We start from the raw sequence: 25,406 nt of genomic DNA, 5'->3' as shown, positions 1-25,406 counted from the left end.
ATTATAATTATGCTGTGAAATGGAAAAGAAACAGCTAAGAAACATCTGAATAAGGATCAACAAAACAAGGTAGTCATCTGGTTTTAGTTTTAAGCAAGTAATGAATTTCATCGAAGGCTATTGCTTGTTACTCGTAATTTTAATGGTTGGGATGTTGGGCTCAGGCTGTTACGTGTTTCATCTTATCTCTGAAGCTGGCAGTATCCTTGATGCTGCTCTTAAGTCTCCAACCAGTTAAGATGAAGCTCATCTTGCTGCAGTGGCCCTGCGCAAGATGTGCAGCTGAGTGCAAAAGCTGCTCCTTGCCCCAGGGCGTGCATTTGCCATATAAAGTGAAACAAACGGGGAGGATGGGTGGAGAGCGAGGCAGAAGAATGGCAGTGCTCTGGTGGGGCTGCAGATGTGTATCAGCTGCTTCGCTTTGCTCATTCTGCCCATTTGGCATGGATGTGCCTCAGAGCCCAGCCTCTCCGGTCTGACTTCAGGATCAGTGTCATACAAATTGTCAGCTGAATAAAATAGTAATTTGCAAGAAATGTGTGGAGTCCTGAAATGGTCTCAGTCTCCTGTCGGGGTCTGAAATCGTCGTGGTCTCCTGTCGGGGTGTTCGGTGAGCTGTGGGCAGATGCGCGGAGTCAGAGCCAGGGCAGCAGCTGAAACGTCTTCAATTGTTGCCATCAGTCTCTCATCCAGAGAAGTTACCTTCAGGCCAAACGTATCAAACTCGTTATGTTGTCTTGAAAAAGAGAGACAAATCCCGGGCTCTTCAAGCAGAAACAGTGTCTGGAAATAATTGAACGCGTTTTGTCATCTTTTGTTTCAGTGCTGCATCAGAAAGTGTCGTATATCTCCTGAGGAAGGATGTGATATTTCCTGGTAGAGGCTTTTTTACTTAGCACACCAGCCTCTGTGAAGCTCGTGAGACAACATCAGTCCTATGATCTTGTGATATCTTCTTGGCAACTGCGTGCTGTGGAGTTCAATAGCGCGTTAAATAACACTACACTGGACTGCGTGAGGGGCTTAATGGAGTTTTTTTAAAATATGAAAACTGTGTAATCTAAGTAACAGGATTGTTGAAAGGAATCAAATAAAACAAGTATAATAAAGTAGTTTTATTATAGTTTTGTGATGTAATCAGTTCTTGAGGCAAAGGGGTTTTGGGTGAGCTGGAGAGCTGCTGCAAAAAAAAGGGTTGCTGCCTTGAAAATGCCTTGTCTGCTCTCAGCCATATTTGCTGCAGCTGGAAGTGTGGGATTCACAAGGTAGTGCTGGTTTCCTGAGCAATCACTGACTTGTAGAGGGGAAGATGAAGTTAATGTATCTCTTGAGGTAAAGCTTCCTGTGTAAGCTAAACGGTTCTTTCAATTGCTGCTGATAATGAGTTTCTACAACCGTTTTCTTCGCCTGTAGTTACGGTGGTAAGAAGCAGGTTATGTTGGATGTGGGGGAACAGGTTGCTGCAGGAGAAATGAGGAGGAATTCAAAATCCTCCAAGATGATGAATTCACAAGGGAGGAGAAGGTGAGGGCTGCAGGTGAGGTCAAAATCTGTACGGGATTCTTCGTGTGTAGGTTCTTCCACAAGCAGCGGGGCTGACTTCGTGGGAGCTGTGCACACGTAGGTCACGTTACGTGCAGCAGTTACACATGTCTGAGGGCTTTGCTTTGAGTCTGTAGTCCAGTGTAGCCAATTATTTTATATTTAAGCTTACCTGAATGCTTGCAAACAAGAAAAGAAATCCTATTTTAACCTTTGTGTGGGTGAGAAAGAAGGGTGAGGTCTGTAATATGCCAAGTTATAGCAAAGGCTCTGTTTTAAGTGACAGAAGTATTTTTATCTTTATAGTGCCAATAAATTCTTAATCCCTGATAGTTGCTCTTAGTTAACTTGCTGCTATTATCGGAAGCAGGTGGGTCAGAAACCCAGTTACAGGTCTTGACACACGTCATGGCGTCCAGCTTCAGCTGACTTGCTGTGGCTTGCGTGATGATATTACCTCAGTGGGAAAATCTCATGGTTCTCCTTGCTCATCTGCGCCACAAGTCAGTGTGCTGGTAATTCTGAAATATATAAGAGGCTCTCTAAGCTCGGTCAGAGATGTTTCTTTTTGTGGGGGTGTAATCTTCTTTAACATTTTATGAAGGATATTGGAGTTCTGCTGGTAAAAATCTTAACTATAGTACCTTTGGGGTATTTGTTTTCTTTAGAAAAAGCTTTGTGAAAGATGGAAACGTGTTGCGTTATGTTTCTTAGAGATTGCCAGGAGCTGGTATAAAATCAATCTATTTGTTGCAGGTCTGTACTGCAGTGTTTATTGTACATATTCCAACTTAAAACACAGCGTCTTTTAAAGTAACACACTGTGTAAAATAAGAGTACATCCACACACAAGCCAGGGAAGACTGAATAAACAGGCTTCAGCGCAGAACCGAGTCTTCCCAAGGGTCTCGAGACATGCATGGAAGGCTGGGAACATTGATGGGGCTTTTGTAGACGGAGCGTTATTGGCGGTGTTCATACAGACAGCTGTATGAGCAGGTAGTCTCATCGCTCCTTTTTCTTTCTTTCCCCAGAACTGCCAAATTTTTGGTGGGGATGAACGTGTAATACCATGTCAGACGTTATCTTACTACTTAGGCATTTCATAAAGGCTTTTTTGTCTTAATCAGTTGCATAGTTTCATCTGTTGGACATTATATTTTTCTTTGCCTTTCCTGTATGTGCAAATAATGTAAACAAATCTATTTTCTCTTGCTTTTAAAGAGAAAGATCATTTTTAATCTCTCCCTATAAAAATTGCCTACAAATTTAACAACTCCTGTTTCCTTTTCCCGAAGAAATGTAAGGTGCAATACTACTGTTGAAATTGTATGATGCTATCAGAAACATACTCTTTAGTCACACTTTTTATTGAGAGTGTGAGATCTTAGAAGAATTCTTGTTGCGTAGTTCGGGGGGAAAACTACCACTTCTCCTCCTCCTCCTGCTGTTCTGTATCAAACAGAATTGCTGTTTGATATCACTGTCATTAGTTTCAATGATTTAAAAAAAAATCCTACTTTTTACTATTAAACAAAAATACCACTCTTGTTTTCTTCTTTTGACTTAGCTTTAGGCTACTGTTTTCATGAGCGTGTGTGTTTTGCAATCAGCAGGGTTATTTTTGTAATCAGCCCTGCCTTTTTCCCCCCAAAATACCTAATAGCGTGCATGAAATTTTCTTGCATTTTCTAACACATTTATGTCTTGACTTCAGAATTTTTTTGTGGTAATAACTATGGATTGCTTAACAGATCAAAAAAGAAGAGGGGAAGTGCTGCTTTTAATAAAACTCTGAGATTCTCCTGCGATAAGGAAGCTCAGTCTGTGTGCCACTTGTGCTGTACTGGAGATGAAGGACAAAACTGAGGCTTCTCTTGTCCTGTAGCAGCAGATTCACAGTTTTCTGTTTTCTTAGAGGAAAAAAAAAAACTAACTCTTACTAAAATAGTAATAAGGCAAGGTGTAAAGTAATTGTAGCTGTTCAGCATGTTCTCTGTGTAATGGGAGCATCTTTACGTTGTGTATGTTGGCCTGCTTCTGGAAGGTGGAAGTAAAGTTTTGTCTTTTTCTGTTAACAGCCTAAAATGACTGTGTGAAGTCAGTGGAATAAATGGCGTCCAAAGTAACCGATGCTATAGTTTGGTACCAGAAAAAGGTAAGCTTTCTATTTGTTTTTATGGTGGCTTAATAACCCCCTAAAAGTTGGCTTATTGCATTTTGTGTGTGAAGTATAATAAATATAAAATACACCTGCATCGTTGGTTGGCATTGTATGTGTCACAGTGAGTAGTTGGAAGCTTTTCTTCCAAAAGTAAATAAATACCTAGTGACCATATCGTATGGAATAGAAGAGCTTTAGGTCTGTTTTGAAACCCCCTCACCTCCTTGGCTACTTAAACTGTGGAAAAAAAGGAAAGAAAATGTTCTTTCTCAGTATGATGTTAGTTAATGTACTTGTGAGGAGAATTCTGTCTCTGTAGCATGTAAAAGAATCATTGTATTAAAGTACAGAGAAAGAATTAAAACATTTTCTGCTAGTATCAAGGATCTGTGTAATCCAAAGCCAAATGAGATGGGTTAGAGCTCTTTAGAAGTCAATTAAGAAGAAAAAACAGGTGAGGGAGCAGGGAAGAGGGGAAAAACAGAGGTCTCATTTGGAGATACAGAGTTACAGTTTCTCATGATGTATTTTTTTGACTCATGTTTGTACATAATGTTGATGTCTCTTCTGGTTTTATTATTTTGATGATTTCAAGTTACCATATTCTCTTGACATTAGTATGCCAGTTAACTTATTCAGTTAAATTCTTTTTAAAAAAGCTGAAAAATTTTCTAAGTTTTGAGATACGCTTCTGCATTAAGATAGAAATTTAATGTGTGATGATTTTATTGCATTTTTCCTTGGCTGTCTATGATTTATTAAGTTATTGTTTTCCTTGGACCTCTGGCTCCCTTTTTGAGAGTATGCATCGTGTTCTTAGGAGAATAACGTCACTGGTCTTTGAAACAGGAATTTTGGTTGACTTTTGTTTCAAGCAACAATAACTTCTATAAATCTAACACTACAGATGTGCTTTCCTGAGGTCTTTTCAACTGAGGATTAAAGGTGCAATTGGAAAAGAAGAAAAATGATTTCTGATTACTTAATTTATACTGAATATTCAACTAAGTATTAAAAATTTGAGAATCACTCAGAATTTCATGATTTTTGTTTGTTTGTTTTGATACTCTGTACTCTCTCCTTTCACTCATTCAAACTCTAGAAAAAGTATTTTGCCTATATAATGAAGATTATGCAGGAAGGTTAAAGTACAGCCAGCCCCTCTGGCTTCTCACCAGTAGCTAGCATCTCTTTAATGGTCTGATGTAGACTTGTAGGTATGATTTTGTAATTCTTACACTGAAGAAGTCAAAAAGTGTATTGGTGAATTTCTTCAGTAACAAAGTTTAAGAAGTGCTGTTGTATGGCTTTACTTCTGAGACTCGTTTACCCTTTTCAGTATGTACAGAGGTAGTTGTAAATCCTTGATAATATACTGTGTTTTTTTTCCCCCCTGGTAGCACTGATTCGGTACGTAAAGGCAATTGTGTTCGGTGGAATTGCACTGTGTAAAAACCCAGAACCATTTATTGTTTGCGGGGCTGTTCAGTTTTTATGAAGATTTGTAGGATGATTTGCAGGAAGATTTAGCATAGCAAAATTCAGTGCAGGTTCTCATGAAAGGGAAAGGTGATGCTTCTTACAAAAATCTAAGTAAGCTGACTTTACCTGCTTCTACATTCTGTCATAAATTTCGTTCAATCAAACCGTTGCATGCAAAAGCACCAAGTTGTGTGCCTGAGTGGCCAGGATCTTGTGTGCAGTGCTAGAGCTGCTGGCTGTCAGATCCTCGTCATGTCTCTGAGGTTTTTGGGTTGGTGGTGATGAACTAGTCTTCGGACAGATCTTTTATGTGATTCAGCTTGATATATAAAGTGGTCATTTGATGCAAGCAAGAGTCTGAAGTCTCCGTAAATCTTCGGTGAAGTTCCTGCGTGTTGTCTGTTTTTTCTGGTTTGTTTGAAATACACGCCTGTGAGCCTGTTGGACGTGCAGGAGAAGGAATGCCATATGTGATATGCTGCAACTTTCCATCCTCCTGATGTTAGGAACGCAGGATCTTCTGCTGATGAGTCACTGTGCTGCGAGCTTACAGAGAGCAGGCCTTCTGGTCTTGATATAAACAACCCAGTCCTCATTCTCGCTGTTCCCGGGAGACTGCCTCTGACAGGATACCTCATTATCAGCGCAGGTCATTCTTTTAACCCTTGCTCTGTTGTTTTTTTCCATTGATTTCACACACGTGGTTCCACTTACTGCATTCATACCGATGTCAATATTTCCTCTACAAGTCTCTGCAGGTTTTTTCAGAGGTCTGCTCAGCCAGAAATTGCAAACTGCCTTTACGGCAAGGAATTGTGATGAGGTGACTAGTGTTACTTTGTGAAAGACTGGGCTGTCTCCGGGTGAGAGAAGACCTTGCATAGACCAGATGTCAGTGTTTTCCACGGCGTGATCAAAATTTAATTGCAACCTGCATGTGGTCAGGAGTCTGCCAAAAGAGCAGGTCCTTGCTTTGCTGCTTTCAGAATGAGGGTGTGGGATCTTATTTTGGGACAAATGTCCTCCCCTCAGAAATGTTGCATCTCATGCAAATGTTTGTACTAATTAGAGTGTTAGTTCTGGGCCTGGTTTAGTGAAAGCTCCCCTGGATCAGGCTGATAACTCCCAGGACTTCTTAACTTTGCTGTGTGTGATCCCTTCCTGGGAGAACCAAGGAGTTTTCATCCATATCTGTGATTTTTTCCCCATGGAACTGTTGTTTGTACTTAAGATTTCAAATTGGGGAATAGGAAGAGCTGTGCTAGTGGCAAGTGGGTACCGGGCATGTTTTTGTCCCTCCTGATACGTGCCTGTTATCTGGTTGCTTATGATGACAAAACGCTGAACTTGGTGAACTGCTGAGCGCTTTCAGTTTTAAAATTTTACTTCATATTTGTCAGAGTTGTTCCACTTAGCTTGCTTTTTAAATTTGCTGATTCCTCACTACCGTAACTGAAATTGAAAGTAGGGAGGGATCAATACTTCGCTCATGCTAGCAGTAAAACATCATTTCTGGGCCAAGAGAGAGCCAGGGTTGCAGTAGTATTGATCAAATTAGTATGTCTTGCCTATATGATAAAATAAGGAAAATAAGTATTATTTTGGGGAAGTTTTTTTAAGATGATGAGCTATGTGAAAATCCTAACAAAGAATATGAAGAATTTAGAATATTTGTAGTCAAACATAAAGACGTAAAAATGTATTCGAGTAGGTAGAGACTTAATGAGAGAAAGAAGAAATACTGAACAGATCATTTACTCTTTGTTTTGTTTTCAATTTTGATACTACTTTACGTGGTATTTTACACTTTTTTTTTATTTCACACTTTTTATTTTTCCCATACTAAATTACAAAGGTCTGTTGTCTTCTCAAAAGTAAGGCGTTTTTATATTTCTTTAGAGGAAAGAATTAAGCAGTTGAACTCTTCCAACCCTACTTGCACGCAAGTTTTCCAGACAGCGAGCACAGAAGTAACTTTACTCATGTGAGTCATTCTATTGTCTGAAACTGAGCTTCTCACACGAGGATGATTTAGTTGTTTAATTGTTTGAAAGGTCAGACTTTTTATTACGTAAACTTTTTATTGCTGTTGCAATAGATGTAGTCTGCAATAGTCTTAGAGCAGTCTTGCAGACTGTAGTCTGCAGTTTTACAGTGTGTAGGAGCTCTTGATTACTGCCTTGTAAAAATACTTGGTTATTTTTAATTGGGCTGTAGGATTTGAGATCGTGTATGACACCAGTTTGTTATTTGAGACGTAGGACCACATGGACGTAGCTTTACTGCTTCCAGTGACAGCTCACGTTTCCCAGCTGGTACACGTACTTTGAAATCTGGACAGATAAATCCTGCTGGATGCAGGCCGACTGTGTAGAAAGCAATATAGATTAAACCTCTGCTGTGTTCCTGGACGTACCGAGGAGTGCAGTGCTGAGATGTTTGTGCGTCTTGGTGAGGTCAGACAGGGTTTGCCAGCTCCTTTTGAGTACGTGTCTGCTGCACGGGTTCTTGCAGCAAACGGGTGTGGCGAGGGTGTCTGGAATGGGTCCCTGCTTTGATCCCTGGCAGTGCCGAGCTAGGATTCACATATGTGTACTTCGGTAATAAATATCCTGAGGGTAATATGTGCCCACCAGAATACTGACATTGCTTCAGGTTTGTGATTGATTGAATATTAAGGAGAAAATGGTCATGATGTTTCCTCAGAAAAACGTCTGGCCCCCAAGTATTTTAAAAGATTTTCAGTATCTGATGATGTACCTCTGTGGTCATTCAGTTCCTTTAATTAAATACTTTGTGCTTATTTGAGGTACTGCCTCAGTAACAGCACCTCATGTTAAAAGTAATAAAATCAATAATCTAAAATACTGCTTGAAACTTAAACTCTTTACATTGATTTATTAGGCTTACAGGTAATAGTAGATGTGCAATTTCTGGTCTGGTTTCCAATTTGGTGAGCATATATAGGGTAAAACCAGGAATTTACCTTAACAGCTTTTTGATTCTCAGTGCTCACAGAAGACTTGCCACTAAAATGGGGAGCTGTACACAAATTTGTTAATGATGCTGCTGGAGAAAATTAAGATGTTCCTTCTCTTGGGGATGTTTGTTGGTGAAGGCAGAACAGAACTTAATGAGCCTGAATCCTGCATCTGATTGCATCTCGCTTAACTTTGCCAATGTAGCTTTGTGCTGCTCTAGGTGTCCTTTGGGTACTGCTGTTAAAGGGCACAATAAAACAAATTAGGTGTTTTCTTTGCCATGGTTTTAAAGGGCAAAATTAGAGTTCTAATTGCATTAGGACCTGTAATACTTAGTGTTTTACAGCTCATTAGTTTAAGATTATGTTTGACAGCTTAATAAAGAAACAAACAAATTATATCATACCCTGAAACCACCTGATTTCCTTCTTGGCACTGAATCCATGTGAGGCATTAGCGACCCTAGCACCGAAAACAATTTTCACCAGATGGTGTAGGTATATGCCTGTATTTCTGAGGACTTTGGATGTTGAAATTACATCAGCTCAAAAAGGTCAGCCTTCGAGTGCCAAAACTTGACAAGTACTGGAGCCGGCTATTTTTGAAAGTGATATTCCCCGGGCTCAGTATTGGGGCCTGTTTTGTTTAATATCTTTATCAAGGACCTTGAGGAGGGGATTGAGCACACCGTCAGTGAGTTTGCGGGTGACACCAAGTTGGGCAGGAGCGTTGATCTGCTCGAGGATGGGAGGGCTCTGCAGAGGGATCTGGGTAGGCTGCACTGATGGGCCACGTCGAAACGCAAGACAGCTAAATGCTGGGTGCTGCCCTTGGGGCACAACAACCCCATGTAGGGTTATAGGGTTGTGGAAGAGTGCCTGGGAAGTTGCCTGTCAGAAAAGGACCTGGGGGTGTCAGTTGACGGCAGGCTGAACACGAGCCAGCAGTGTGCCCAGGTGGCCAAGAAGGCCAACAGCATCCTGGCTTGTATCAGGAATAGTGTGGCCAGCAGGACCGGGACCACGATTGTCCCCTTGTATGTGGCAGTGTTGAGATCGCACCTCATGTACCGTGCTCAGTTTTGGGCCCCTCACTACACGGACATTGAGTTGCTCAAGTGTGTGCAGAGATGAGCAATGAAGCTGGTGAAGGGTCAAGAAAACCAGACATCTGGGGAGCGGCTGGGGGAGCTGGGGCCGTTGAGTCTGGAGAAAAGGAGGCTGAAGGGAGACCTCATTGCTCTCTACAACCACCTGAAAGGAGGCTGCAGTGAGGGTGTTGGTCTCTTTTCTCAGGTGACGAGTGATAGGATGTGAGGCAACAGCCTGGAGTTGTACCAGGGGAGGTTTACGCTGGGGCTGAGGAAGAATTTCTTCATGGAGTAGGAGGTCAGGCATCGGAGCAGGCTGCCCAGGGAAGCGTAGTCACCTTCCCTGGAGGTATTTGGGACGTGTTTGAGAGGGACATGGTTTAGTGGTGGACTTAGTGTTGTTAGGTGATGATTAGACTTGATGGTCTTAAGGGTCTTTTCCAACCTAAAGGATTATATGACTATGAAATCACTGAGTGGAAGAATGTATATTTAGCAAAGTTGTCTTCTATGCAGCACTGAAATTGGGTACTGGAGTTACCAGCTGACCAAACAGTGGGGGTTTCTTCAGCACCCTGTTTTAGCGAGGCAAATCTCGTTACTGAATCTTGTGCAGGGGATTCAGAATCACTCAGAACTACAATGTGGTTGTACGAAGCGGTCTCGCATTTTGCCTGGCTGCTGGCTCCCGTGCCTGCTTTGCTTTCCCACAGGCATCCGTGCACTTCTCTGGTGAGTTTGGCCAGGGACCTAATCCAGTTAAAACTCAGACTGAAGGAGCTGAACCTATCTGTGAGGCAGAGCGAGCTGCAAATCCCTCTGTTTCTAACAGCAATTCTCAAATTGTTTCGTTATGCCTTGTGAAGCTATAATCTAGCATTTTCTTTTCTCTTCCTGAGAGAACTGAATTATCTTTCAACCACACACAAGAATGTGCTGGCACAAGGCAAGGGCGCTGTGGGAAGTGAAAATAATCAGGGGTGTAAGGGCAGTGCTGTTTCAAAATCAGAGTGGCGATGCTGGTGAAGTTGCTGGATTTTCAGTGGTCTTCAGGGAATGATACTGAGCAACGAGGCTGTCAGAGCGGTTTTCTTTTCCCAGTTATTTCTCAAGGCTGTTTTGTTTTGTGCAAGTACATAATTGTAAGAAAAATATCGCTCTCTGTTCAGCTCAAGTGAGACACAGCATGTAGGGTACTTCGTCCAGTTTTGGGCTGCCCAGTACAGGAAAGGCATCGATAAGCTTTGGGAAGCTCACTGGAGGGCCACCAAGATTGTCATGGAGCTTCTTGTCCTCAGAAGAGAGGGCAAAGGGGAGAGCTTAGTGCTATCACAACTGCCGCCTTGGGTGGCTGTGGAGAGGATGGAGCCAGGCTCTTCTCAGAGGTGTGCCGGGACTGTATGAGGGGCAATAAACACAAGTCGAAATGGGGGAAGTTCTCATTAGGTGTAAGGAAAGAAAAATGTTTACCACAAGGGTTGCCAAGATAGGATCCCAGGGAGGCTGGAACTTTGGAGACCTTCACATCTTCCTAGGGTAAGCTCTTGAGCAACCTGACGTAACTGGAGCCGCTTTGCGTGACGTCCTCCAGAGGTTCCAGCCTCTGCAGTCTGCGATGCCTTTAGTCTGACAGCTGAAGATGAGTAAACGTTATGGTGAGGGGTTGCACTGTATTTTAGTGACAGATGGAATCTCGTTCCCTTTGTGCTGCTGTTTTGTTTATGCTCGGTAGGCCACTTAAGCCACAGAAGCGGTATCTAAAGCTACCTCTGGTGTCCAGTGTATGTCACGAGGAGATGGCTTAGGATAGCTGTTGGTCAGCCCTTCACTGCAGTTCAAGCTGCCAGCTGTTTCCAAAATATTCTTACGCGTATAATTTTAATTGTGAGATGAAAGAAGTAGGTTTCATGTTTTTAGTAGATATGCCAAAATTTGTAAACCTCTACTCAGGGCAATAAGTAAGGCTGGCTGATGTTAACAAGAATTAATACGTATTGACAGATACAGAAAAAGCATTGGTACATAGTTGATCAATGTTCTCTCCAAGAGAAATAATTATATTATACTGCTGAACTACAGGATTATTGCCTTTACTGCAATGTGGATCAGTTCATGTAAGAAATAAAATGGGGTTTAAAATAACTTTTAATAAATTTGTTCTGTGTTTTGAGAAAACGAAAAAAAAAAATCGTATGATATTCAGAAGTACATACTTCAACATGAACTAAATATGAGGCATTTTACTTTTTTAAAATGAATATTATGTGTGTAGAAATGTATACAATATTAAAAACATTCTGATACAGAAGTTAATACAATTTTTGAAGAATGTTGACTGTAAAAAGCAATAAAAGTGTATTAGCCAATAAGTTAATACTAAATATTTTACTAAGGTGTTAAAGACTTAATTTCCTTGGTAGACAGACCAAAGAAGCAACTTTGTTCTTTATTCTCCAATTTTTGAATCTTGTATCACTTGGATTTGTAATAGTATTATAACATTGTTTATCAAAATGTTTAGAGGTTTTAAAGGACAAAGCTTAGCATGCAGGTTTCGTTGTGGGTAAATATTAAAGTTTTAAGATCCAGCAGGGAATGCTATGTATTCTTAGGATTATAATCTTTGCTAGCCTGCTTTGTCATAAATTATAAATGTCTCCTGAAATATTGATCAATTCCCTTAGAATCAGAAGGCTTTGTGAGTATTGGGCTACATGTTGATACCATCACTACATTAGCTTACAGTGAATATCAGTGTCATTCACAAAGCTCAAATTCAGTCTCGATGCAAACGTGGCCTATCGATCAGTTTGTTATGAGACAGACACTGGGTAGAAATAATACGCAGTGCAGATGTTCTTCATAGTGGGCTTTATTTGAAATCAGAATTAGCAGTTTTCGGTAGCATAACTTTTTATTTAAGCTAACTGCTGTTATTTGTTAAAAAAAAAAAAACAACACTGTAAAGGTGTCAAAACATTTTAGATGTGTAAGGATAAGTGTTCAAATGCTTTCTGAGGTATTTGGAAAAGAATAAGTGCAATTGTTTTAGATAATTTCAAGGTGCACACATCCCCAGCAAATGTTATGAGGGGACTGCACTTAAAGGATCTCAAAATTATTTATACTTTCCAGAAAGAGCTAGCTTTGTCAGGTGAGTTTATTTACCTCAAAAAGCGGGAAGGAACTTGTTTACATAGTTTAGTATCCACTGTCAAGTCACATACCAGTGTATATATATTTCTTGACGATTGTGAGGAAAAAAATATTTTTTTCGAGCAAATCTAATTTAAAATTTATTACTCTGTTAATTAAGGATGCTGCCCCCCAAGTTTATTGTTGCTTTTCAAATTATACAACCTAGCTGTGCTCACATGAAGTAGTGCAATTTAGAAGCAGTAATTACCTATAGTAGTTCAAAGTTTAGCTCATTTTGTCATCTCTCCTGTTGTTGAGAAAGGTTTGAAATATATGAACACATACATATACGTGTGGTTTAGAGAGTCCGATGGATTTTGATGTTTTCAATAAGTTTTCACCGTAAGAAAACATTTTTTTGGAGACTGGAATAGTGGGTTATGGAGCATTTTCTCATTTAAATAATTTTAAAAACAAGGTAAAGTATTTCTAAAAGAATCTAAAAGCATTAAAAATGCCGCAGTCCCTTCTAGATGGAACTTCTAACAAGCCATCCACACTTCTTTTTTTCCCTTAATATCTCTCTGACTACACCTGAAGCAACACTTTTCCATTGTGAAAGAGCACTGGCAGGATTTTCAGTCTTTGCATGTAATCCCCTATGTGCCGCAACTTGCAGCAGCTGCGTGGAGAATTGCTGTTAATTCTGCGAGTACACAAAGGAACAGAATTCCTTTAATCTTCTCCGCTAGGCCTTTAGTGAGGCAAGGTGTCTCGATGACTGAACATTTTAGAAGTAACTGATCTGGATAGAATCTTGGCACTGAGGAAGCCTGTGATGCATGACTAAAACGAAATTTGTATAAAAGAACATCTGCTAGTTGATCCACTTCTGCTATAGGTAGGTTATACCATAGTTTATTCTACCCGTAGCGTATTATCAACAGGTTCCTGCAACAGGGGTGTATTGCTGCTGATCCTTCGTGATGAAAGATAACTTGAATTAACAGGTTATTAAAAAAGAAATCAAGGAAGACCTTTTTTTTTTTTTAAGGTTAATTTATTTTCTGCCAAATCCTTAACAACCAAACAAAAAGCTGTAGAATACAAACTTCACTTTGTGATCCCCTTTGATTAGATATTTTGTAAATTAGAGTAAGTTTCTGTGATAAATCAGATTAAAATTAGGATAGCGTTGTATATTTTGCTTAAGAAAAAGAGAAGCCCAGTTGTAGACTGAACCAATGGACTGAAAATACCAGTGACAGACTGTTATACAAATAGTCTTGCACAAAATCTTGAACAGATTATAAAAGCATTAGTTGTTGCACAGTTAAAAATTGGACAGTTTTTAGACTCTTGTACTTTGTAAAGGATACTGCAGAACCTGCGGCAATAATGGGTAAGAGAGTCTGGGTAGGGTTGGTAGCTTCAGGCGTACGCAGGTATTTGAGTGAATTTGGGCCTTCCCATCGGCTTAACGGGTCCAGGCACAGGAAGCTTCAACACCTACGAAACCCTGGGGACAGCTGCATATAAACAGAAAGCTTGCTTTGATCAGGTTTTCTGTATATTTAACTTCTTCATGCTGGAAGTGTGAACAGTCTTATCTCTAGAAGCTTCTTCCTTCATTTCATTTGCCTTTAGAAGTTAACTTCTTTGGCATTGCTAGATGTTTGTCTTCTAGGTGTCCTGCAGATATGCACGGTTTCAAACAACTGCTTGAATAACAAAGAGCCGAAGCCTGCGTGTAAGCATCTGAGAACTTTATATTTAGATTTAACAGGAAACATAATTTAGATGGAAATACTTGTAAATCAAAACTCTTTGAAGATGGAATTGACTGGTGTTCTTGATAATTTTAAACTGGGAAGGTTTGCTAGTGTTAGCTTACATACTTGAATTCATTCGTTCCATTTAATTTATACAGTCATTTAATGTTTTTTTTTTCTCACGTCTGGTAACTATTATCTGTTATAACTTGGCTTGTCACTGAAAAGCTCTTTCCAATGAATTCTGCAAGATGTGTCCTACCAAAATTAGACACGTTTTCCTGATGTAAGCTAGCAGAAAATGAATGCTTATGTTTTTTTCTTGCCTTTTCTGTCAGTAACACTGGTTCTACTGATTTTTGTTTAATGTGGGAAATGAAGCGTGCCAGTATGATACTTTATAAGAGCACCTTTGTTGGCATGTATTCTTTCTGATACGTTTGCAAGAGAAGTATAGATGGATGCTTATGCAGGTGGAGAGAAGGGAAATTGAGTATCAGGTACAAATGTGATGTGCTGAGCACACGTGCGCACTCCCTAAAGTGGCTCTAATACTTTCTTACAGCACAAAAAGGTGAAACTATGTAGATAAACTAATTTGTGAGAGATGGTAATGACACTTGCTCTCTACAATTATCCCTTTAACTCTTTCCAGTTTGCAGCAGTATGCTCTTACTTAACAGCCCCATGCTCAGATTTTAATAATTAAAGTAGATCAGAGGGGATTGGCCAGATCCACTAAAAGCTGAAAAAGACCATCTTTATGATTTTTTTCTCTGATTTTGACTCCTGCTGAAAGAATTACTTTATGGAGTAATGTTAAAAGAAAAACATGAATGGAAAAATCCCTACTTCTTGTCTTTTTTTGGAGACAGAAGCTGCTGGCTAGTCTTGAGGGAGAAGAAATGTTTGCAGGAAAATATAAGTAAGCCAAATTTCAAACTGGTCGACTTACTTGCCTCAGATGTCTTCTGAGATCTGTCTCCCGGAATTCCTTTAACAAATGGTCTATTATTTGTTTGCAAGAAGAACGCTCTTTTAAAGACCCTTTCAACTCTAAAAACCAGTATCAGCTATGAACGGAATGAGAAATACAGAGTTTGCTTTTCAATTCTATTGGCACAAAAGCATCCCCATTTGTTTCTTGTGTAATCAAGTGGGAGACAGACTTTTCTGTCTTTGTAGAAAGAAAGCGTCTTTGGAAGCGAGGGGGGAAAGACACAATATTATCCAGTACAAAAAACTCACTCAGGAGTTGCTCTTCTCAGTAAGGCTCATGAAAAACAGGAAGATCAGAAATTTCCTTTAAAATGTATTTAGAGAAGAAGCCAGAGCAATCTGATATAAACGCCTGGGTGGAGCGGTTATTCAAGATATTGACTTTTTAATTGCTGGCAGTTCTCCGGATGGAGTCAGCTCTTAAACTTCCTTTATTTTAATTAGTTTAATTATAGCAAGTGCTTAATCTGTCCAGTACGGTGCCTGACTTCCCCCTTATTTTCCGCAGTCTGTTTTTTTCTAAATGCCAGGTGCTAAGTATTTCTTAATATTACCAAAACATCAGTAGATTTTTTTTAACATTTTAAGGTAGTGAGCTAGAAATTGTTTGCCTGCTTAGATCTTGTGAATGGGAAATACTAAGCAAATATGAAAACGAGGAATTCAGTTTTCTGATCTCACTTCCAGTTTTAGACATGCCTTGGACTTTATAAATTAGAATTTATAAATCTATAAATTAGAGTTAAAAAAAAAAACATTTAAAAGAATCTAAAAATTTTTTTTTTTAATGGGTCAGATCTGGAGGCACAGAACATGCCTCCTTACTGCCTTAATGACTGTCTTGGCCTGCTCTGACCTCCCTGGATATCTTTTTGTATTTATTGCTGGACACAAGATTTTAGTCTTCCTTGCTGAAGACAAAAATAGGAGAAGACAAATCAGAACAACGTTTTCTGGCTTAAGGTGTATGCACTTGTGCTGAGGTCTTTTGTGCCTGTTGTAGTTTGGGAATTGAAGAGTTGTCTTCTCAAGGTGGGATTGGATTTAGACAGGTTCACCCAAATAATGTGGGTGGTTCTTGCCTCCCTGTCAGGTGCTTGGACCATGGACCATACTGGTTGTATCAACTCTCTTTACAGTCAGTGAAGAAACTTCGAATGAGTTCCCCCCGAACGTGCATCTGCCTTGCTCGTGCAACCCAAAAATGATGTTGCACGTACCTGATCAGAGGTTGGCGATAGGGACCAAACTTGAGGTATCTAGCAGTTCGTATGCCTGTGTATATATACATACGGAGAACTGCTGGGATGGAACAGTTTGAATCTACATAGTAAAACAGATCATTGCTGAGCATTATCTAGAAGCACTTGGCGTCGTAACAAGCTGATTATCTTTGGGAAGTTCTTACAAGACTTGGATATATTGTCTCAAACACTGACTTGTGGTTGTCACTTTATCTTACCTTCAGTCTTACGAATACCCAAAGTTTTCTATGCTGATGTGAGGAGGTTAGAGCCTAGGAGAAAACCAATTCCTTTGTACTACCAATTTTTGACTAAAAACTTGTCCACATTTAGACAAAGCTAAGTTCTTCAGAAAAGTTTCACAAATAAATAGACTGGCAGCTTATTGAGTCTTTAAACCGTAGACAACTTGTAAGTAATGCCTGTCCTCAGAAAAAAAAATAGCTCAGGATATAAGGGAAAGGTTAGTTGGATTCTGGAATAGGTCTATTAGGAGCATTATTTATTTCATCAGTGATTCAGTGGGGAAAATGCTGCTTCCTGATATTCTTCGCACACTTTGAGTTTTCCCTGGCCTGTAATCTGGTTGCCTACCAGCCTGGCCCTATTTTTTGTCGCTGTGCGGTCTAAAGAGATGAAGCTAAAGATAACGTAGCTGTAAAAGTGGGTGGAGTGGAACAGGAAACTCAGAGGGAGGAAGCTTTAAAAAATAAAAAAAAAAAATGAGTTGAAGGTTTGGCTTCAACAACACACGTGCTGTGTTCCGCTTCAAGTTATCTGAGAGCTGTCGCACCGCCGGTGCCATGGTTCAGTTGTGTGGCGGCGCGGAGGTGGGAGGCAGCGTGGCCTCCTCCTGCCACCTCGCCCCAAAGGAGTTACAGACCACCTAGATCCCCTCCCCTGAGGGTGGGGTGGAGAAGATAGAGATTTCTCCCTAAGGAAGTCTCCCCGATGAAATAACCTGTTGTCTTCATGCTTGTCTTACAGAAGGTAGCTTGATTTTGTTTGATCGATGTCTTTTAAAACCTAATTTAGATTCTTTTCTTGTGTGTGTTCTTTCTAGATTGGAGCATATGATCAACAAATATGGGAAAAGTCAGTAGAGCAAAGAGAAATAAAGGTAATACTCTTATAGTATTTCAACTTTTTTTTTGCTTGTTATCAGCAGTGCTGTAATTGTGTATGCTGATGTAATTTATGATGTATGTGATATTCTTAAATGCTATTGAAGTCAAAATAGACTTCTGGAGTGTAATCAAATCAAGCTGGCAGAGTGTGCCCTATTTATTTAATATAACTAATAAATCTGAAGCACTTAAAGTTCTACAACCTTCTGTACCTCAGTACAGAGGTTCAATTATGTTAAATCATGGCTTATTTTTTTAGTACCTCTCTTTCACTCTTCTTTATGATGAATTCTAATGTCAGTTATCTGAGCTCTCCTTACTTTCAGTTAGTTCCCTTATCCCTCCAGTTTACTTTTCCTCCTTTATGATGCTGTCATTGTTTTGTACAGTTTATTAGACTGGTAAGTACTTCAGGCTTTGTTTCCCTGAATAGCTTTTTTTTTTTTTTTTTTTTTTGCATTTTGGTTTAACTAACAGCGCCATCAATGCCCGCTGCATTGCTAAATAGTTTTTGGGAAAAAAATCAGTCATATGTGTAATAGTTTTATGGATTGTGTATTATGCCGTATTCCGTGATGTTGAAGTTAGTTTCATTAACGTATTCTTGCAATTAACCTTATTTCTTCAAATACCGCACACAAGAAATATGCAATTACTGCATGAGTTTAAAGGCATTGTTGATTCTTAACAATATGCATCACTCCAGTTTTCCTGTGCTTTTTATTTCTTCCCATTACTGAAGTAGATAAGCAGGGATTTGTTTTTATTATATGGAAGCAGCCACCGACCTGAAGTTTCCTGATTGCTGTACAAATTCTACAAATTAACTATTAAATGGGAGGTGATGATATTTCTGGAAGAAGTGCTTCTAACCCTGACGTTTGAGTCTTTGTGACGCCGTACATCTGCACCTCCCTGGCTCTGCAGTGTGCCCCGTGGGCATAGAGCAGCCCCCGCTGGATTTAGCACCTCGGAGAAGCCCCAGCTGGCTGGGCTTGTGCCGGGTGGCTCGGGATACGGGGAGCTGCCGAGCATCTCTTACCGGGACCGTACCGCAGAGTGAGCATGAGGCGCAGCTTTGATGAGCGCTGGTGTGTGTTAATGTACTCAGAAGGCTATTGCACGAAAATTGCATCTTGTGGTACCCAGTGTCTGAAGCGTGCGTAGAGAGGTGTTGCAGAAATGTTCTTGACGTTGGTACAACTAATTTCAAACTAAGGCGTTAGCATATTGCCTTTTCTCAGTGTCCTCGCAATGACCGTGAAAACCAATTGCCATAACGACAATTCCTGTAACTACTGTGCAATAAATTCAAATAACTTACTGCAAATAATGTCTTGTGCCTATTAGAAAGCGTTGGGTCATTGTCCAGTAATTACAAATTAAACACAGTGGGAGAAATGATGCCGTCAATATGAGTTAGTGTCAATGAAATTAGTGTAATAAAGGTAACAGTGAAACAGACTGCGAAGTTCAGGTATTGTACATTAGTGCTTTAATTTCAAAACTACCACAGTACCGTTTATAAATCAACTTCAATAAAATCTTAATATATTATTTTTGAGCAGAAAATTTGTTTCTAATAGTATAAATATATAGTTTAGTTAGAACTACCATATTAAGATTAAATTCAATCTCTGTGCAGAAGAATTTTTACAATAATAACTATTTTAAAGCATTTTTATTATATCAGGTAGCAGAAAGGTGTTCAGTGCTGCATAAAAATTATGTAAGTTAATTGGATGGGCCTGAATAGTATGAAATGTGTGTGTATATATACTTTTAATTAACCTTACTTTGAAACACTTCTGTTTTCCACATACATTACAGAAATTTTGTGACACGTCAATAGAGTGGAGAAATTACATCTTAATAAATGGACTTCTTTCACTGTGTGTGGCAAAATGTAGAACCACCAATTCAGTGTAGTTCTTGGACTCTGAAAACATTTGATATTTGGCCAATGGAATTTTTAAAGAATGTGTCACCATTGCTTTCCCTAAAGAAGATGCATCGAGTTACACTTATTTTTTTTGCAGTTTTTCTTTAAAATGAAAATGGTTTTAGCTACAGCAGCAAATGGTTCATAAGACTGTGTACGTTTCCAGGGCATTATTTCTTCTAAGTTTTTGAGCTGGAGGATCCCTTCTTGAAATCGAGTGGCTTGATTATGTAAGATTTCACAGGAATCTATAGTTAGTTCTGGAATTATAATAATGCCTATTTCTAACCATGGGCTTGTTTTCTCCTTCTGCATAAAATTACTGCAGTTTTAAGACTGCTGATCTATAAAAATCTTGTACATTAAGCTCTGTGCAGTACTTAAGTCTACGCTACAATTAATTTTCTGTACTTTTCATCCTAAGAGCACATTTTGTTCCAACCCTGTTTCAATTCTATGTATTAATTTTGTTTTGTTACAAGCAAACTCTTTTTTCTAATGGACATACCAGGTCATGATTGTATATCTGGTTCATTGTGAACATTTTTTTTTTTTAATTTCAATGTGAAAAATAAATCCAGTTGAATTTAGGTGCAAGAAGTATTTTGAGGTGCACTATCTATTTGAATAGCTTGCTTGATATAGTTGCCATGAAGATTAACACAACTAGATTTCATTGATCTTTCTCTCATTTATATTCATTTAATTTTTATGATTTCATCTGAATTGAATGCGTATATTTAAGTAATAAATGCTTTTACATGTGGGTGAAATATGACTGTGTTGGAAATCCATAGTTCCCCAGCAAATTTAATGGCTTTTTGAATGAACACAGTTAAATCACTTCCATTATAATTCTATTTGTATCCTAAATATTTTCTTTGAAATATTATATTTTACTCTGTTTGAATCGTACATGGAATCATTATTGGCTAATGTGACCAAGAGCCTGATCAAAAGGCATCAAAATAAACTCACAAAGCTTGACAATGCAGCATCACATTTTAACATTAAGAACGAACTTGAAAGTTTTGAAAGACAGTTTCGTGTTTGGCTCTTTCATGAGGGAAAATACTGTTTCTAAATGAAAAAAACAAACAGAATTTTTTTTTTCTTCCTGCGGCTTTCCTGTTTTGTGTTTTTCTCCTCTTTTTAATAGGCTGACCTATATTCACAATTAAGAAAAAAAATCAATACTTCTCTACAATTTGGACTTCTGACAGTGGAGCTTGCTGTTGATTAGTGGCTCTTGCATTACAACATGATTTACTGTCTGGTTTTGGAATGAAGATGTTGTAATATAAGCGGTTTGTGAAGTTTAATTACATATTTAAGGAAAAAAGAGATTCAGGAAAGTAATTTGTGGCAAAAGCTCTGAAAACCTAATGTTAAGTGTATTACTAATTCTTGCAAGTGTGTGCTTATTTTGTCTGCATAACCCCAAGACATGGGAGGTGTGTGCTCAGTGCTTAACCACATTTTAAATTTACCTAGTGGGTCAGTAATTGTTTAGGTTTCGTTTAGATGTTAAAATGTGAAAAAGGCATTTATTGTGCCTTGTTCCTCAGAATGAGTTAAAATACTTTAAATTTATGAAGTTTGACATATTTGTCTAAATTTAAGAACAGTATAGGTTAAACACAATTACTGACCACATCAATATTGTTCTTTTGTAATGTCTTCTGCATGAATGTGTTCTGAAATTTGATATTTGCATATTGCAGGGTTTGAGAAACAAACCAAAGAAAACAGGACATGTGAAACCAGACCTCATTGATGTTGATCTTGTAAGAGGTAGGTCTTGAGCTAGAAAAAGCCGAATAAAAATCTCTCAAAATAAATAACTGCTATCCTGTGTCTTGTAAGAAGAATGAATTGCTAATTATTTACCTGTCCCCAATACAAAATCAGTCAAACAAAAAACCCAACAGCCCTACGTAACTCCTGTCTAAAAGAAGACAAATAGGAAATACAGTTAAAAGATGAGCTCTAGAATTAAATCAAAGGCTTAAAAACTTGATTTAAATATTGTCAAGTAAGATTTTTTGAATAAAAGAAGCAAGTGAATTACTGTGGATCATAGTTTTGGAGTTATTAGCTCAGAAATCTACTATTTCCATACGTTCAGACTTCTGTCGCATCTTCTGACACCCAGAGGAAAGGTTATGTTGAAATTTCAGGAGAGTTAAAATTGTTAAAATAGCTCTTGAATATTTCTTTCTTGTTTTCAATAACAAAACTGCAACCGAAGGTCAGATGATATGACTTTGAAAAGTCTTTATTTAATCTTTCTTTTTATCTTTATTTAATTTTCCTCATGCCTCACAAAGGCAGTGGAAAGTGTCACTTAGATTTTTTTTTTTTTTTCCCCTTCTTCCATGAGCCCAGCAGCCAACACGCTCTCTTGAATCCATTCTGGTAGTGCTCTTTGAATTCAGCTCTAGAATTAACAGAAGCAAACTGCTGTGCTTGCACCAGGAGCTGGCTGGGACTCCCCTGCTCCCACACCTGAACCCTTGCCCTCTTGCTGCTGCTAGAGCCACGCAGGCACCCTCACACCCAGAGCTGGCCCATTGCTCCCAGGCCACTTCACCTGTTCAGCAGCTAGTCTGGCTTGATCTTCGCTAGCAATCACACGGCCACTCACGCCTGCACACACGCCGGTTGCTGGTGCTCAACCCCCATCCACATGTACGCACACAGAATGGAGCCCCTCACCCAGGAAAGAGTTAGAAAGGGGGGTTGATAAGAACATACAATAAGCTTTGTTGATCATATGCCACGGCCAGACAAAAAGTGTACTGACTAGAAGCTATTTACACATGACCAGCTTTTTTAACCCTTTACCCCTCAATTACCCCTCAATTTTCCCCTACTTGTTCCTTCCAGCTCAGGATATGCTGTGATTGTAGGGCTAGCCTGGCGGGGTATTATTTGGGCTTCCCTTCCTGCCGTTCCCTCTGTGAGCTGATTTGTGTCGGTGTGCAGATGAGCTTTTATCCCATAACCTAACAATATAACTTAATTTTTTAACATGGGGATGTAAGATAAAGAAGCAAAATCAAATAAAATTTGAACTTTAAAGAAGCAGAACCGAAAAATAAATATTAGTAAGATTTAAGGAGTATCACTAGACCACCTCAGTACAGGGATATACTTGAATGACATTTAAGTAAATGACTGCTCTGCATAGATGTCTACGTTGGCATTACAGTAGCTCCAGTGTTGGCACTATTTTACATGTGCTAGCACAAAGCTTACTAATGCCAATTCAACTTGTGAAGAAGGCGGGGATGCATAGCAGCATGCAGTAGTTGCCCTTTTTAAGCACTAGCCTCCAGCATAGTTTGTCACACCCCTGTTAGCTCTGAACAAATACTACACAGTTTTCTGGCTGTCAGAGAAGTGGGAATTTTCAGGAAGAAATGGAACTTCCAAAGAAATGGAAGGATATGAGGAAGAGAGAGAACATGTGAACGAGTGAGATGATAAATGCTGTAGAAGAGTCAAGGATGAATTACTCTTTGGGTAACTTCCCTTCTCCTAGAGCTAGTCTTCAGTTTGACAAATACTGCTCTGTACTTCTCAACCTTATTCCACTTTTCTGAATGATATGGCTACGGCAGTGTACAGATGTTAATGGTGTAGGTCTATTTGCTGTGGCAGAAAAGGACTCTACTGTGCCTGCACAGGCGTGTGGAGTTTTCCTTAGACTTCCTGTTGCCTCCTATCAGGTTTCTGATACTTTGATGAAACAGAATAATTTTTAATAATTATTTTTAAAATAATTTTGATATAGTAGGAAGTGGCAATATTCTGTTATTCATGCATTCCAAAGTTTAAGTATTGGTACAGGCTCCTGATAATAACAATCAAGAGGTTACCAACAATTTATACAAGCTCTGGGTTGAGGAGATAGTGAAAGGATGGAAGTATGAGATTTATCCAAATAATTGTTTACTGCTCCACTAAATAGCTCTTAACTACTGCGCTACTTAGCATCTAAAGTTATTAGCCATAACATTGAAATATATACAAATTTCTTTTTTTTTTTCCCGTTTTTTTAAAGGATCTGCTTTTGCTAAAGCAAAACCTGAAAGTCCTTGGACCTCTCTGACCCGCAAAGGAATCGTGAGAGTTGTTTTCTTTCCATTCTTCTACAGGTGGTGGCTACAAGTGACATCGAGAGTCATCTTTTTCTGGCTGCTTGTTCTTTACCTTCTTCAAGGTAGAGTTGGATTACAGGATCGGCTTCGACTGAATGCCTTAGTTTAACCATATAGAAATTACTGTATGTTACTTTGTTCACTTTATGCTGTTAAGGTTCCTTCCAATATATGCTAGAATAGATTGCGAGCATATGTCTTTTTCCTACTTGTCTTGAAAATTTGAGCTTTCTTGAGCATTTAGCACACATGTATGTTTGTCATCTCCATATATAATTTAGGTTTCCAGGACTATCCAATTTAGTTCAGGGCTGAGAGATACCAAAGAAACATTTGGCTTGGACAGTGTATGTTTTGGAAGCGTGTAGTCTTTTTGGTACCGTGCAGATCAAGAGCTCTTCTGAAGAAAGAGGGAATGCTGAATCTGCCTAGGTTGCTCATGCAACCTAGTAGGATGATTTGTGCGGTCAGTTTCTGGTCCTTCTGTGGGTTATCTTGTCACATCAGGGGCAATGAACTTCTAGTTTATACTTCAGTCAGACCTCAGCTCTGCTTCCTTCTGATGACTAGCAAATGGAGAACTTCTTGTCCTCTATGCTTCTGCTAATTTTTCCGTTTCACAAGGGGAGAGTGTGTATCTTATTTTTTATGCTTCCTAGATTAGCAGTTGCCCAAAAGTCATTTTATAGCAAACAGAAGGAAAATCTCAGCTTTTAAATAGGATGATGAATCTCAAGTTCTAGTAATTAGACTTTGTGCTCCTCTTAATTATATGTGATATATAAGAGGAAAATGAGAAAAGGAAGAATGTAATACAGTGAGTCAGTATCTAACAGCATGAAAACCAGCGAGAGAATAAGTGTATCAGAAATGTGTACAACAAAAATGGAACAGAAGCTTAATGAAAGTTGGGAGCAATTTAAGTACTCTGAAAAGCTGATAAGTTTTCCACTGACAAGTGGAAAGTGATAAGTTTTCCACTGAAATCCAATTAAAATATGATATTACTTTCCAATTTTGCCATCAGTCCTTGTAGTTATGAATCACTGTGTCTTCTGAAAATTGTATCTAAAATTAGGAATGGAAAAAAAAAAAAGAAGAAAAAAGCACCTCTTGTGTGAAGAGGTTAGTGGCTATAAAATTAATTTCACAGTGCCGGTGCCCTGAAACTTGAAATGTATTGAGACACACTCATGTGATCTATCAAAACTTCTCTCTATCCCAATTTCTGAGATAGGTCCTTAAGAATGATTATTGCATACGTTAACCTTTGTGTATACTATGGTAAGTATTCCACAGTGTTATTTTTTACTTTATTCATGGTAATATAGGTAGTGAGACACACAAGTTGTAATTGGTTCATCACCTTGTTCATAGGTTGCTTATTCTGGGAAGCACCATTATAGTCATTTTTTATGTTCCCAACCTCACACTTACTTTTAAAAATGTACCCACACTCAAATTGTGGAGCCTTTTTAAGACTCTAAAAGCAGCAAAATAAGACTAAATGCAAATTCTGAGTGCAAGCAAATTCTTTAGGACATTCATTACAGAGCTATGTTGCAATTAATGTTTTGTCCCTCAAATTTCTTGGGGATCTATGTTTTAATAAAGGTATAGTTTACTTGGAAAGTATGCTCAGTTATTTATTTCATGTAAAATCACTAAGGCAGTGCTGAAGCAGCCATAATCTATTACAAAATCTTAGCAACAAAATACTTCAAATTCCGGTGGCCATACTTCTGCCCTGAATCTGAAT

The 25,406-nt window shown here is 38.9% G+C and overlaps 1 protein-coding gene across 4 annotated transcripts in view; it reads left to right on the top strand.

The window, feature by feature from the left end:
* The window catches only part of PHTF2 (putative homeodomain transcription factor 2), a 66,997-nt gene that overhangs the window by 9,027 nt on the left and 32,564 nt on the right, over positions 1-25,406 (top strand). For all 4 annotated transcript variants that reach the window (XM_080575330.1, XM_080575327.1, XM_080575328.1 and 1 more), the window contains 4 exons: positions 3,624-3,700; positions 17,476-17,532; positions 21,206-21,275; positions 23,551-23,709. In XM_080575330.1, the coding sequence (XP_080431456.1) occupies positions 3,656-3,700; positions 17,476-17,532; positions 21,206-21,275; positions 23,551-23,709 (331 nt within the window). In that variant the 5' untranslated portion in view covers positions 3,624-3,655. The remainder of the gene's footprint in view (positions 1-3,623; positions 3,701-17,475; positions 17,533-21,205; positions 21,276-23,550; positions 23,710-25,406) is intronic.

Source organism: Anser brachyrhynchus (genome assembly GCF_964034855.1).
Source record: "Anser brachyrhynchus genome assembly, chromosome: 1".
Taxonomy (NCBI): Eukaryota; Metazoa; Chordata; class Aves; order Anseriformes; family Anatidae; genus Anser; species Anser brachyrhynchus.
Note: the sequence above shows the minus strand (reverse complement) of the source record. Positions and strands in the feature narration are given on the sequence as shown.